The sequence below is a fragment of the Clupea harengus genome, chromosome 20, assembly GCF_900700415.2.
Source record: "Clupea harengus chromosome 20, Ch_v2.0.2, whole genome shotgun sequence".
Lineage (NCBI taxonomy): Eukaryota > Metazoa > Chordata > Actinopteri > Clupeiformes > Clupeidae > Clupea > Clupea harengus.
Genome location: NC_045171.1, coordinates 24,797,102 through 24,811,693, shown reverse-complemented (window position 1 = coordinate 24,811,693; position 14,592 = coordinate 24,797,102). Strand labels below are relative to the sequence as shown.

The following is a 14,592-nucleotide window of genomic DNA, read 5'->3' as shown; positions in this document are numbered from 1 at the left end:
CCATGATATTGCAAATTGTAATGAGAACGACCTTAACTCCTTTTGTTAGCTCTGACTAAGCTTATCACTTCACCATGGGACTTTATAGCTTAAAATTGTGCTCTTCTGTTTAACCAGTAATTTAGGGACCGAAAATGTTAAGTATGAGACGGGAAATCTGCAAAGCTCCTACAAATGACGACGAAGGGTATGATGGGAAGCTTTTACGCCTGCCTGTTTCCGGCTTGCGAATCTCAAGCGGAAAGGGGAGAGGCTTGGTTGTGATGCCGCTGGGATGATGGCTGCGTTTGGGATCCTTAGTTACGAACAACGACCCTTGAAGCGGCCAAGGCTCGGGCCTCCAGACGTTTATCCTCAAGACCCAAAACAAAAAGAGGTTAGGGATTGCCACATGTTTCTTAAGGGAGTGAAGATTTTCTTTGTAACGCAATGCATTTGTAAGGAAATTGATAATTTGAAAGCTAGTCGGAGCAAGCGTCCAGGCCTTGTCAGACTCGCTAGCAAGCAAAAACAATGAACTCACAGTTAGCTAGCTCCTGACACGAAGAGCAGAGCATCCAGCTAGTTAGCTTGTTAGCTTCCTGCGGGATGCATCATATTGATTTTCAAAACATGGCTTTACAAGACAACAAGTTTTCTGTCGTTTTTGCTCGAAACATTCAGGCGTTTGTTTGAAACTCTCACATCAAAACTACAAAACATTATGTTTTTTTGCTTTGATAGATCACTCGATAGACCAGACGCTGAACGGTTTAACGTTATGTGTTTTTGCATTTTAGGAATAGCTCGTTAGCTAGCTGACTTAACCAGTTATTTTGCGAGGTGGTATAAATCGTCCTTTTTTGACAAGTAGTTAGACCATTAGCTTGTTAGCAAGTAGGTTAATGTTAACAACCTGTGATTATACTATTGATATGACATATTTAGCCAAAAACATGATGTTAGTGACAGCTGAACTTGAGTGGTAATGCTCTAACGTCACAAGGATTTTATAGCTTCTGTTTGTTACCGAATTTGCATTGCTATAACCGAGTTAGCAGCTCTGTATGTTATCCAGACTGCGAGCTAACGTTAGCATAATAATTCATAGACAAGCTAAACCAGGGAAATTCCATTTTCTACAGTGAGCCCACTGTGGCTATGGTAGCCTGGCTATGGTAGCTTTTTCAATGAGTCAACCCAACACTGGGTAACTAATCTGATCTACAAAACGTTAAACCATTTTACTACCTTAGGCAGACTTTCTACGTGTAGCCAGTTGATTTAGTCAGTTGTTGAGAAAAGATAGTGGTTTAAGCAGTAGTCGTATGCAGTGTTGTAATATTACATATGTACGACATAGACCACTGAGCACCTAGCTTCACAAGCACGGCTATATGCAGCATACACTTAAATAACTGTTTCTATGCTATCTCCTCTATCTCAAAACTAAACGTGTTATAACGTGGTATAGTGTGTTTACGTGTCACTTGACGTCAACGCAAACCAGTTCTCGCCTTATTGTCGTTGCTTTGTGTTTATACTCCAGGATGAATTGACTGCATTGAACGTGAAGCAGGGATTCAATAACCAACCAGCAGTATCAGGCGATGAACATGGCAGTGCAAAGAATGTCAATTTCAACCCCTCTAAGGTATGTCAGATCATGAAGGATACGCATTTGTACTTTTTTTTGACTTGTTTCCATTGTTACTTGTTCTTGTATCACTTCACACAGATATACACTTGACCTTGTGTTTTGTATAACGACACTTTTATATTTGTAGTTCAACATACTCAATTGCACGAATGTCTTTGTCTTCATTACAGATTAGTTCAAATTTCAGCAGCATCATTGCAGAGAAGCTGCGATGCAACACATTCGCCGACACAGGCAAGCGGAAGCCACAGGTTAATCAGAAGGACAATTTTTGGCTCGTCACAGCAAGGTCTCAGAGCTCCATTAACAACTGGTTCACAGACCTGGCAGGGACCAAACCTCTCACACAGCTGGCAAAGAAGGTTGGATTTTGCCCATTTATATAGTTCTAAATTCATAAAATTGTCAGGGTCAGGCTGTGTCAAGGGATGATTAACGTTTTCCATCACGATCGCACCTACAGAATATATCGGTTAATTGTTACCCTAAGTGTACATGGAATGCCTTATGTTGCATACAACTACTGCTGTAGGTCTTATATTGTTTTCATTTTCCATGGTTGCAATTCAGCCCTTTTTAAACGGTTTATTTTCCCCCAGGTTCCCATCTTTAGTAAAAAAGAGGAAGTGTTTGGGTATTTGGCCAAGTACACAGTGCCAGTGATGCGCGCCGCATGGATGATCAAAATGACGTGTGCGTACCATGCAGCCATCACGGAGACCAAAGTCAAGAAACGCCACGTGATCGACCCTTGCATCGGTACCGCCTCGTTTCATTGGTTAACTTCATTGTGGGCTAAGCCCATGTCACTGTCAGTGACCCAGGTCCATAATGTATCATCATAATATTATTAAAATGATTAGGCTAATGGTTCCATTGATGTGCAAAAAGGCTGTGTAATACAACACATGTAGCTCTACTGTTTATGTTTAAGGCAACGGGGGAAAAGTAAACGTTTTTCATTTCCAAAAACAGGCCCCTGCCCTTGGGATTATTCAGGAATAGGTTGTGCCTTCAGAGAGAGTGCAGTTATGTGGCCCCCTGCCATTTGGGGGTTTCAGTTCTCAGTTTCTCTCTGTCTTTCTCATCTCCCCCCCCCCCCCCCCCACCTGTCTGCAGAGTGGACTCAGATAATTACTAAGTACCTGTGGGAACAGCTGCAGAAGGTCGCAGAGTTTTACCGTCAATCCCCCAACCAGCCGTGCGGCTCCCCTCCCCCGCCCCCCCCTGCTGAGGTGGAGACTGCCATGAAGCAGTGGGAGTACAACGAGAAGCTGGCCATGTTCATGTTCCAGGTGAGCCGGAGATGCTGTAGTGTAGTCTGTTTGGGAATACATACTTGGGAACACAATGATGGCTGTATCAAAACAGTTTGATTGAACTTCCTTTGACGTTTGCAATGACAATATAGGTTTTTTTTGCTATCAGTTTAATGAAAGTTCAGTGGAAGATTGGGAGGACTGATTTTGGTGTGTGTGTGTGTTTGTTTGTAGGATGGCATGCTAGACAGACATGAGTTTCTGACATGGGTGCTGGAGTGTTTTGAGAAGATCAGACCTGGCGAAGATGAGCTACTCAAACTGCTGCTGCCGCTCCTGCTTCAGGTCCGTCGGGCACCACACAGCTCACCCATAGTGAAGGATCGAACCAGTCCTGTGTTACCAAAACAGTGACCAACTGCTGATGCTGGTCTCCTCTGTTTCCTCCCAACAGTACTCGGGAGAGTTCGTGCAGTCGGCCTACTTGTCCAGGCGGCTGGCGTACTTCTGCACGCGCCGACTCAACCTGCTTCTGAGTGACGGGAGCCTCGGGCCCAGCGCCGGAGGGCATCCTGCCCACGGGATCTCCGGCCAATCAGGGAACGCTCTGCCCCCCACCCCCACCTCCCAGCCGGCTGGGGGCACCCAGCCCCAGACTCCATTCACAGACTTCTACATCTGCCCCCAGCACAGGCCTGTGGTGTTTGGCCTGAGCTGTATGCTACAGGTATGACCTTTCATTTGTTGCAGCCTAGTTATTATTCAGTAGATGGTGAAAGAGGTCTTGTCCCTTGCTATCATTTGGAATTGTAACGGTACATGTTATCTGTAGTCTTGTGGAGAATACAAATGCAAAGATTGCCGGAAATAACGCAGAACCAAATTCCACAAGCACGAGTTCCGCCCGAAAATCAGCTGCCACGCGTGTCACGTCTGTGTTCAAAGTGAAATTAGGACTAATATGCTAAAGGAGAAGGGCACTTCGATAGCGCATACCTCCACCAAGGCCAAATGCCGTATCTCACAACGTTAGCGAAAGTGAAACTAAATTCTTGGATCCACTCTGATTCGGATTCTCTCGAAGACATGATGGGTTGGTCCTTGGTCCATGCTACACCTTTCACCAAGTGTCATGAAAATCGGACTGGTAGTTTTTGTGTAATCCTGCTAACAGATATACAAACCTCACCAAAAACAAGCTCTTTGGAGGAGGTAATAAAGGGAAGGATAAACATATTGGCAATGTAACATATTGGCACTTCTCCATTTTGCAATTTGCACCGTGCACCTCTTTACCAGAGAATGAAATAATCTTGGCCGTTGTGCTACAATGTTTATAAATCTCGTGGTGGAGATCAAAATAATTTGTGAATTGATTTTTTTATTTTTTTTTATCGATTTTTCATCACAGAGATCATCCTCTCTTGGTGCATGTATTTCGATATGTGTAGGCCTACGGTCAATTAGGCAGATTACACTGTTGAAGCCTGACAATGCTGGCCTACTGTACTGTTTAACGTACCTTGAAGTCAACCAAGTGGTCCCTTCTCATACGGTTGGCATGATGGCTGTGTTGACCGTTGAGTTGCAGGCCGTACACAATTTACAATACAGCTTTTTGTTGAGAAGGGAGAACGGTGGGCTTAAGCTTTGAATGTTTTAGTATAGCCTAAGTGGAACACATTGAAACCCTCCTCCTAATGCACATGTTTAAATTAAAAATGTTACATACAACATGCTTTTACATGGGAGATGGCAAGGATGGATGCTCACTCTTTCCATTGGATATGTTAATTCATCAGTAGTTCAGCTCACTCTTTCCATTGGATATGTTAATACATCAGTAGTTCAGCTCACTCTTTCTATTTGACATGTTACTGCATCAGTGGTTCAGCTCACTCTCCATTTGAGATGTTACTGCGTCATACATCAGTAGTTCAGCTGCTCTGGCCTTGGGACCCACAATTTCCCATGGTCATTAACTTGTGACCTGGAATTTGATAGAATTCACATTTCACATTAGCCTAAGTCTGACCTCAGATAGATGAAAAAAAGTTATCTGGGGACAACTTGTTTCACTCTTGCACAACTTATTGATTCAAATGTCATACTTTATTCATCAAAACAGCACATTATACAAACATAGTACATGTTGATTTCTTTACAAAAAACAAAACTGCATAGGCTATAACATAGCTAATCTCAGTCACATACTAACCGCAAATTATGAGCGAATACATTACCCAGCGATATAACTACAGTAATTCAAGTGTTTTACTTTTCTAACAGAATTATGAATTCTCACACAAAGATTCCATTAGCCCACCAGTAGACCTTGTAGTCCTTGTGGATAGCACTCTGAGATTCTTCTGAATGAAGAGTGCGTTACAAATAAAATGAATTATTATTATTATTATTATTATAGCTAGTACCTGGAAGCTCTCCCCGCTCACAGCAGTGCACTACTCTAGCGGACACTTCAGACTGTCATCCTGTATGCTATGCATCTGCCGCTCACGCAGAACTGTCTCTGTCTGACCCCAAGAGCTCTCTTTTCCCTTTGTGATTGAGACATGAGAACACCAAAGACTCCGCTTTTTCCATTTCAAAATAAAAGCTACTTTTTTTTATATATATTTCCTCCAAAAGTCATTAAAGTTCTGACGGAAGACAGACACTCCGTGACTCATTCAGAATGATTCCTTGACCTACTTGTTTGGGGTCACGACCCACCAGTTGGAGGTCTGTCACATGCATTGTCCTCAGACTGTCAGATGAGTAATTGCTGTGTGCGTTCTCTTTCTGCTCTGGTCCACTGTAGAGCATCGTGCTGTGCTGCCCCAGTGCCCTGGTGTGGCACTACTCTCTGACAGACAGCCGGAACAAGACGGGCTCCCCTCTGGACCTCCTGCACATCGCCCCGTCAAACCTCCCCATGCCTGGGGGAAACACAACCTTCACCCAACAGGTATGACCCCCCCAGAGAGGAGGCAATTACAATCACTGATGTCGCCGTTCCTGAGCAGCATATTTGGTTTCAGTGTCATTGTTATTTATATGTGAGGGGGGGAAAAATGTGCCTGGCGGTTTAGATAATAAGACCTTTTAGGTCTTGGTCTGAAACGAATGATTCCTTCAGTTTGCTAAAGTGTGGTTCCTTCTCTGTGATGTTCTCAGGTGCGAGTTAAATTACGAGAGATTGAGGATCAAATTAAAGAGCGAGGCCAGGCGGTAGAGTTTCGATGGTCATTTGACAAGTGCCAAGAAACGACAGCAGGTGAGGAGACTCGACCCTTAAGGGCGCTTTGACCCGAACAACTGACATTTCACCATTTTCTTAAATGCTAATTCGTTCTGTCTCTTATTCCGCCAGGTTTTACGATTGGCCGAGTATTGCACACTCTAGAGGTCCTAGACAACCACAGCTTTGAGAAGTCGGACTTCAGTAACTCGCTGGACTCTCTCTACAACCGGATCTTTGGCTCAGGACAGAGCAAAGACGGTCACGAGGTGAAACCATTGGAACCGTTCCCTATTATCCGCTTGCTTCCAACCATTTGTTACGTTTGTAAAGCGAATGAATTATAGATCAAACATGCTCCGAAAATGAGTCAATATTGATTTGTTTTTTGTTTTTGTTTGTTTCCTGCTTTTGAGGTGTTTTATAGCTTTTAGGAAGATAGATGTTGACTCGATACTTCTTGTGCCTGTGTGAGTGAACAGTTCAGTGAATCTGGTGCCTGTGTGTTGTTTCTGGAGCAGATTACTCCAGACGATGATGCAGTGGTCACTCTGCTGTGTGAGTGGGCTGTGGTCAGCAAGCGGTCTGGCCGACACAGGGCCATGGTGGTGGCCAAGCTGCTGGAGAAGCGACAGACGGAGATCGAGGCCGAGGTGAGTCAGGATCGCCCCTGGACGCCCGCTCTCCCTTTCGCTCATCGACTCCCACACGCACGATCTTGCTCATTCTCTGTCGGGAGCCGGAACATTTTTACAGTCATGTGAAATAAGCAATAACTCAGGCATTCATTTAAGACATTTGTATTTGGTAATCACTTTGATATAGTACTGCATTCACTATTAGTCTTTAGTCGTATGATGATCACACAGATTTCAGATATGCTTTACTGATGTTTAAATATGCAAATCTGTCATCAAACCATCGCAACACACTCACTTTGTTAATCTAACCGATGTAACTAGGCCTCAGAAAGATGAACTGCTGTAGTTAGGCACAAATGAAGTCATTCTAAAGGAAGCCCACTCTGTCTGTCTGTCTGTCTCTCTCAGCGCTGTGGGGAGTCGGAGGTGGTAGATGAGAAGGGCTCCGTGTCCTCGGGGTCTCTCTCGGCCGCCACCATGCCTGTCTTCCAAGACGTCCTCCTCCAGTTCCTGGACACGCAGGCCCCAATCCTCAGTGAGTCAACCACAGGGTTCAGCACCCGTCGGCCCGGCTGTCAAAGCACTCGTCCTCTCCCTCTGTCTCCTTCTTCCTCCCTTTCTTTCTTTCTCTCCCTCTCTGTCCCTTTCTTTCTTCTCTCTTCCCTTTCTTTCTCTCCCTCTCTCTCTCTGTCCTTTTCTCTTCTATCATTAGTCACTTGGAGACACTGGGAGTCTCTGAAGCGAGGTCGCCTTGAAAAAGTTTGACATGTCATTAGTGTCTCGGATAAAGTTGAAGTCGTTAAAAAACAAGCCAGTATAATTGCTGCTGGAATGCTTTGAAAGAATCTTGGCCTTGACAGAATGGGTTTTTAATGAAAATGGCATTTGTGGGGGGGGGTTTCACAGCTGATCCGGCCAACGACAGCGAGCGGGTGGAGTTCTCCAATCTGGTGCTGCTCTTCTGCGAGCTCATCCGCCACGATGTGTTCTCCCACAACATCTACATGTGCACCCTCATCTCCCGCGGCGATCTGGCCAGCGACTCGCACTTACCCCGCCCCCGCTCCCCCAGCGATGAGCCGTCGGACGACTCGGAGCGCAAAGAGCAGGACGCCGGCAGTAGCGTCAAAATGGAGGTTTGTGCATGTGTACGGTATTCCGGTTGGTGCTGTCCATTTTGGTTCTGAGAGTTCGGTTCTCACATAAGCAGCGTGGCAAAAGTTCATCTCCATGTGTATTCCATGTCTGTTTCATCTCTAGGACACTGGCTTGTCGGAGTCGATGGAGATCGATCACAACTCCAGCGCCAACTTTGACGAGGTAGGAAGGATTTCTCACTCTCCTCCATCTAATGACATTTTAATACTACAAGGAAGTCAGCATGCCGGTGGAGCTGTGAGCGTAGTTATGTCGGTGTTGACCTCTGACCTCACCTCTTCATTGGAGCTGTGAGCATAGTTATGTCGGTGTTGACCTCTGACCTCACCTCTTCCTGCCGCTGCAGATGTTCTCGCCTCCAATGCACGAGTCCAAGGGGAGCCCCTCCCCAGAGAAGCCTTCAGAGGGCCACGGGGCCCCAGAGCAGGAGAGCAAGAGCACAGGCAAGGACAAGGGCCTGGACCCCGCCTTCCCCCAGGTGTACGACCAGCCCCGCCACATCCAGTACGCCACACACTTCCCCATTCCACAGGTGCGTAAACACCCAGCCGCCGCCTTCAGTATTAAAGCACTGTGTGTGTGTGTGTGTGTGTGTGTGTGTGTGTGTGTGTGTGTGTGTGTGTGTGTGTGTGTGTGTGTGTGTGTGTGTGTGTGTGTGTGTGTGTGTGTGTGTGTGAGGGGGTGGAAATTCAGTGTCATTTAAGAAGTTCTTTCATTTACATGCAACATTTCATTTTCTATCTGTAACACTGGATTCACAAACACTATAGAGAACCCAGCTGTGCTGCTTACCACGTGTGGCCCTTACATTTGAGAGCACAGGTGAACGTCATCAACTTAAAGCCACATCCTTGAAAACACACCGTAGTATGCAGAGACCGTGGTTTATAATGGCCTACATCTGTTCTGTTAAACTGGCTTTTCAGATGTACACAATTGAGGTTGTTTTACTTGCACATGCTTTTGTAAAAGTTGAAAGTTTTGATGTTGTCTCACTTTCCTGTGGTGTGTGTGTGTGTGTGTGTGTGTGTGTGTGTGTGTGTGTGTGTGTGTGTGTGTGTGTGTGTCCATGTCCATCTGTCTCTCAGGAGGAGAGCGCCAGCCACGAGTGCAACCAGCGGCTGGTGGTTCTGTACGGCGTGGGGAAGCAGCGTGACGAGGCGCGGCACGCCATCAAGAAAATCACCAAAGACATCCTGAAAGTGCTCAACCGAAAAGTACCGCCGAGACGGGTAATGACCGCCATCACTCTCAACCAGCAGCCCAGCGTTGAGTGTCCTCTCCCTGGTGACATTAGCCCTTCCTGGCGCTACGCATTGTGTGTCCTCCTCTCGCTGGTGACATTAGCCCTTCGCGCTCCGCTAATACACAGGCCCTCCGTCGCTCATAGGCTTGGTGCTTAAGCGCTCGGAGGGACCTTTCAGTCGTTTCAGGAAATTAGTCGTCAGTGACAAATGGGATTTCCGTTATTTCACACACGGTGTGTGTTCAGATTGGAGGCGTGCCCAGCATGACTGTGGAATGAGCCTTCAGATCCATGTTTTTATTGAAGGTAGAGATTTCAAAGCCTCTACGCGCTCACACAGGAGATGCAGCTTTTGATGTTCCGGACATTTTGAAAATGCTCCTCTCCTTTGTGGTGCCTGGGGGCCCCGTGGAGCAGTGACTGCCGTCGTGGCTCAGCCCCAGCCATCGGTCTCCCATCAGCAGCCTTTAATAACCGGCGACACGCTCGCGACGACCTTTGCCCCCGCCCGCATTGAATATTCATCCCTTCCGGCCCCATTCCCATTCTAATTGCAGCCATCAGCTCATTATGTTGGCGTGGCGACGACCTCTCCCGGGGGGGTCGGCCGCCAAGCGGTGGAGATTAATTAATGACGCTCTAATTGAACAACTTAATATTTCACTTCTGCCGGATTTAGCCATGTCACCCGCCATCCGTTTCGCCTGCAGTCGGCAGCTTCCTGCTGACGGGCACGTTATCGCCCGGTGACAGTTCCTCATCGCGGTGCCCCCCCCCCCCACCCCCAAGGGTCAGTACAGACGGGTAGATTTGAGCTCATGATGGACCGACTCTCTGAATCAAAAGCCATCCAATTACCCGCTTACCCATCTCGTCCGTCCTTCACTGCTGCTAATCTGCCATGGCTGTTACATTAGCAGTCCTCGATCCTGGTGAAAGATGGTTATGTTGAAGCTCAACAGCCCGTAGTGCTCCATCTCAGCCACTTTGGGTCCCATTTACAGAGCCAGCACTGTCCCCACGCTGTCCCACTGCATTCTGGATGTGCACATACCACTCAAATTCTGGTATTTGTGGACAGTTAGAAGAAATTGACACAAAGTTTATTGGGTGGTGGGTGGTGGGTGGGTGGTTGAAGACACAACCTGCAAGTTGTGATTGGGTCAGGCTAGTTTTACATGTAGACAAAAATGTATTAATGCGCCCACACCCAGAGTTGCTACATGAAGAGTTATAGCCCGGTTTAAAAATGATTTGCATGTTTGTTTGAGAATAAACAAGTTGATAACAGGGAGGGTAATATGTCTTTCGTGTGTGAGAGGGGCAGATAAGTGGACACCAGGCACACACAAACAGTGCTGGCAAGCGTAGCATAGCGTGGGATTGGAGTTTGCTGGCTGATGTCAGAAGACAACTTCAGGTTCCACAGTGTATTGTTGTGACTGCTATGAGACCCAGACGTGGTGTTGTATTTTGAGTTGGAGCGCATCGTTAACCTTATTTAGCATCTGAAAGGAAGTATGCAGAACTGGGAGTGGAAGCGAGGCAACGAGGTTGGCAAGCACACACATGACCAATGGAGATCAACCACACACTGTTTTTGAGGACGGGTCACTCAAAGGAGCTTTAAAGGAGTTGTCTGAGGCTGCTGAAAAAGCGAGCCTGTGGCTGAGGCACCGTCAGACTATTTGAATTCACCTCGACTAAAACTGAGATGTGCGAAATCTTGTCGGTGTATCTGTTGTCGTCTCTGGAAGTGCCAAGTGTTCTAACCCATCGTAAAGATCAATAGCAGAAGGAATTTAACAATTTTTCTTCAACAAAACCAATGTATCAGCATCAAAGACGTGTGGTTTGCTTTGTCTGTGTGTTTCAGGAGGAGAGGAAGGGCAGAAGAGGAAGAGGAGTAAACCCGAGGCCTTCCCCACTGCCGAGGACATTTTCTCCAAATTCCAGCACCTTTCACACTTTGACCAGCACCAGGTCACCTCTCAGGTATGGCCTGGCGGATCCTTCAGGAACTTGTCGGCGTCTTGTTTTGGCTCTTCCAACAAGTTGTCTTTCCATCTATGTTGTCCTATTTATACGGAACAAAATATAACCGCAACATGGAACAAAAAGACTTTAGTTCATATAATGAGATCAGTCAGTACATTAGGCAGCAAACTGGAAACTGCAGACATGGATTTTTGCCCAGAATTTGATGGAGTGAGCATGGAAAAGTTAAAGGGTGTTATAGTTCATTTCATAAAGAATGGCACCAAAATTCAATATTCATTAAGTTATTATTTGTGTCCAGTGTGTTTAGCTTAAAATGCCCAAATGCATAGTGTGGTGCCACTCGGATACTCAGATACTATTTCTTTAGAAATAATGCATTATCAACAGTCAGTGAAGCAATTTTCCGTCTTTCTGACTGACTGATAGGTGTCCAGGAACGTTCTGGAACAGATCACCAGCTTTGCCTTAGGGATGTCCTATCATCTACCCCTCGTCCAGCACATCCAGTTCATCTTTGACCTCATGGAGTACTCCCTCAACATTAGTGGCCTCATTGACTTTGCCATCCAGGTACGGAGGAGCGCAGCCTTGAGTCTGTGCTGGGGCTGACTCATGCGCTGCTGGGGTACTTCTATAATGTGGGCATTTCATTAGTCCTGGTTTCATATACTCTGGAAATGAGTTACAATGGCCATTGTCTCTCAGTCTGCTCTCATAATACAATATTTTTGAATTCCTCCTCCCACTCTCTCTCTCTCTCCACCCCCCTCACATCTCTCTCTCCCCCCCCTCATATCACTCTCTCTCTCTCTCTCTCTCTCTCTCTCTCTCTCTCCACCCCCCTCACATCACTCTCTCTCTCTCTCTCTCTCTCTCTCTCTCTCTCTCTCTCCACCCCCTTCACATCACTCTCTCCACCCCCCTCACATCACTCTCTCCACCCCCTCACATCACTCTCTCCACCCTCCTCACATCACTCTCTCCACCCCCTCACATCACTCTCCCCCCCCTCTCACATCACTCTCCACCCCCTCATATCACTCTCTCCACCCCCCTCACATCACTCTCCACCCCCCTCATATCACTCTCTCACCCCCTCACATCACTCTCTCCACCCCCCCACCACCCCCTCACATCACTCTCTCTCTCTCACTCTCTCCACCCCCTCATATCACTCTCTCCACCCCCTCACATCACTCTCTCCACCCCCTCACATCACTCTCCACCCCCTCCTCCCCTGCCGCTGTGCGGTGTGCAGCTGCTGAACGAGCTGAGTCTGGTGGAGGCCGAGCTGCTGCTGAAGTCCTCCAGCCTGGTGGGCAGCTACACCACGGGCCTGTGCCTGGGCATCGTGGCCGTGCTGCGCCGCTACCACTCCTGCCTCATCCTCAACCCCGACCAGACCGCGCAGGTCTTCGACGGGTGCGTCAACCAACCCTCTCGTCTCCACACTCTGTGTCTGATAGGCAATGTTTCTGCAGTGTAGGAAGGGATCTAGTTTGAATTTTATGAATCTTAGGTGCTACATGGCCACCCTCGTGACCTTCTAATGAGGCTCACTTGTTTGGCAATAATGACTTGCTTGGTGTGGTCTTAAACACCCATGTTAGAGATTCTATGCCCAGAGCATTGTGTCGTCTCCTGATGATGACCTTGGGGTTTATTTCACGTGCTCTTCTCTTGGATAGTTGCTGTTGCTCCTCGTCGTGGTGGTTATTGTGCTGACTGGTTTCCCCTGGTACTTGACTGACTGACAGGTTGCGTATCGTGGTGAAGTCTGGCGTGAACCCGGCGGACTGCTCCTCCGCGGAGCGCTGCATCCTGGCCTACCTGTATGACCTCTACACCTCCTGCAGTCATCTCAAGAGCAAGTTTGGGGAGATCTTCAGGTGAGGCTTTCAAACAGCTGCTAAAGGAATGACATTCTTCCACTTAGTTTTCCCATTTTCATAATAGTTAACAAGAGTTACAATTGAAATTGGTGTGGATCAGCAATACAAATTTTTAGTAATGAAAGTCAGCTCACTAATTATTGTTGTTTGTTTGTCTCTCTCTCTCTCTCTCTCTCTCTCTCTCTCTCTTCTCCTCTCTCTCTCTCTCTCTCTCTCTCTCTCTCTCTCTCTCTTTCTCTCTTTCTTTCTTTCTTTTTCTCTCTCTCTCCTCTTCTCTCTCTCTTTTTCTGTCTCTATGGCAGCGAGTTCTGCTCCAAGGTGAAGAACTCCATCTACTACAACATCGACCCGTCCGACTCCAACATGCTGTGGGACCAGGCCTTCATGATCGAAGGCCATCGCCAACCCGTCGGCCCACAACCTCAACCACTCCATGGTGGGCCAGCTGCTCAACGACAGCGCCGCCAACCGCTACAGCTTCGTGTGCAACGTGCTGATGGACGTCTGTGTGGACCACCGCGACCCCGAGAGGCAGGCTCTCCCCTTCTCTCTCATCTCTTCCCTTCTTCTTCTTCTTCTTCTTCTCTCTCATCTCTCCCCTTCTTCTTCTTCTTCTCTTCTTCTTTGTATCTCTCCCTTCCCCAAACGCCCTGAATTACACCCTGTGACATTACATTGATCTCAGCTGAACAATTTGTCCTGCCAAAGAAGTGGCAATTCTTGTGCATTTTGGCTGATTTAAATTTGCTACTTTTGATGGCAGTCTCCCCCTTTTTAAAGCACTTTCCATCTGAGGCGGTGAATGAATAGGGAGTGGCCCCCCATGACTGCTGCATGTCTGCAAGCGTTTGCTGTATGAGGAAAGGCACAGCGATGCAGAACGATCCGTGCTCAATGAGCTTTGATTTCTCCTGAGCTGTGAAAGCAAGCGTAACACTGGCTGTTTCTCTCTAATGTGAGTGTGTGTGTGTGTGTGTGTGTGTGTGCTGACGCTGTGCTCTCCGTCTGCAGGGTGAATGACATTGGCATCCTGTGCGCCGAGCTGACGGCCTACTGCCGCTCCCTGAGTGCCGAGTGGCTGGGCGTCCTCAAAGCCCTCTGCTGCTCCTCCAACAACGGAAACTGTGGCTTCAACGACCTGCTGTGCAACGTCGATGTGAGTGGGACCCCCACTGTAGGCACGGCTCTCTGTAGTGTGTGTGTGTGTTTTGTACTGTGTGTGTGTGTGTGTGTTTTGTACTGTGTGTGTGTGTGTGTGTGTGTTTTGTACTGTGTGTGTGTGTGTGTGTTTTGGCTGTGTGTGTTTTGTGTGTGTCTGTGTGCGGGTTTTGTTGTGTGTGTGTTTTGTGCTCTGTGTGTGTGTGTGTGTGTGTGTTGTGTGTGTGTGTGTGTGTGTGTGTGTGTTTTGTGCTCTGTGTGTGAGTGTGTTTTTTGTGCTCTGTGTGTGTGTGTGTGTGTGTTTTTTTTGCTGTCTGTCTGTGTGCAGGTTTTGTTGTGTGTGTGTGTGTGTTTTGT

The 14,592-nt window shown here is 47.3% G+C and overlaps 1 protein-coding gene across 1 annotated transcript in view; it reads left to right on the top strand.

The window, feature by feature from the left end:
* Positions 1-201: 201 nt before the first annotated feature.
* The window catches only part of med12 (mediator complex subunit 12), a 32,569-nt gene continuing 18,178 nt past the window's right edge, over positions 202-14,592 (top strand). The window contains 24 exon segments of the mRNA XM_031587612.2: positions 202-376; positions 1,529-1,633; positions 1,810-2,001; positions 2,239-2,398; positions 2,759-2,934; positions 3,133-3,243; positions 3,353-3,625; positions 5,720-5,866; positions 6,076-6,175; positions 6,272-6,408; positions 6,661-6,792; positions 7,189-7,315; positions 7,687-7,916; positions 8,041-8,100; positions 8,285-8,470; positions 9,027-9,153; positions 9,156-9,170; positions 11,061-11,179; positions 11,612-11,755; positions 12,444-12,607; positions 12,943-13,074; positions 13,380-13,470; positions 13,472-13,608; positions 14,089-14,233. Of these exon segments, the coding sequence (XP_031443472.1) occupies positions 275-376; positions 1,529-1,633; positions 1,810-2,001; positions 2,239-2,398; positions 2,759-2,934; positions 3,133-3,243; positions 3,353-3,625; positions 5,720-5,866; positions 6,076-6,175; positions 6,272-6,408; positions 6,661-6,792; positions 7,189-7,315; positions 7,687-7,916; positions 8,041-8,100; positions 8,285-8,470; positions 9,027-9,153; positions 9,156-9,170; positions 11,061-11,179; positions 11,612-11,755; positions 12,444-12,607; positions 12,943-13,074; positions 13,380-13,470; positions 13,472-13,608; positions 14,089-14,233 (3,312 nt within the window). The 5' untranslated portion in view covers positions 202-274.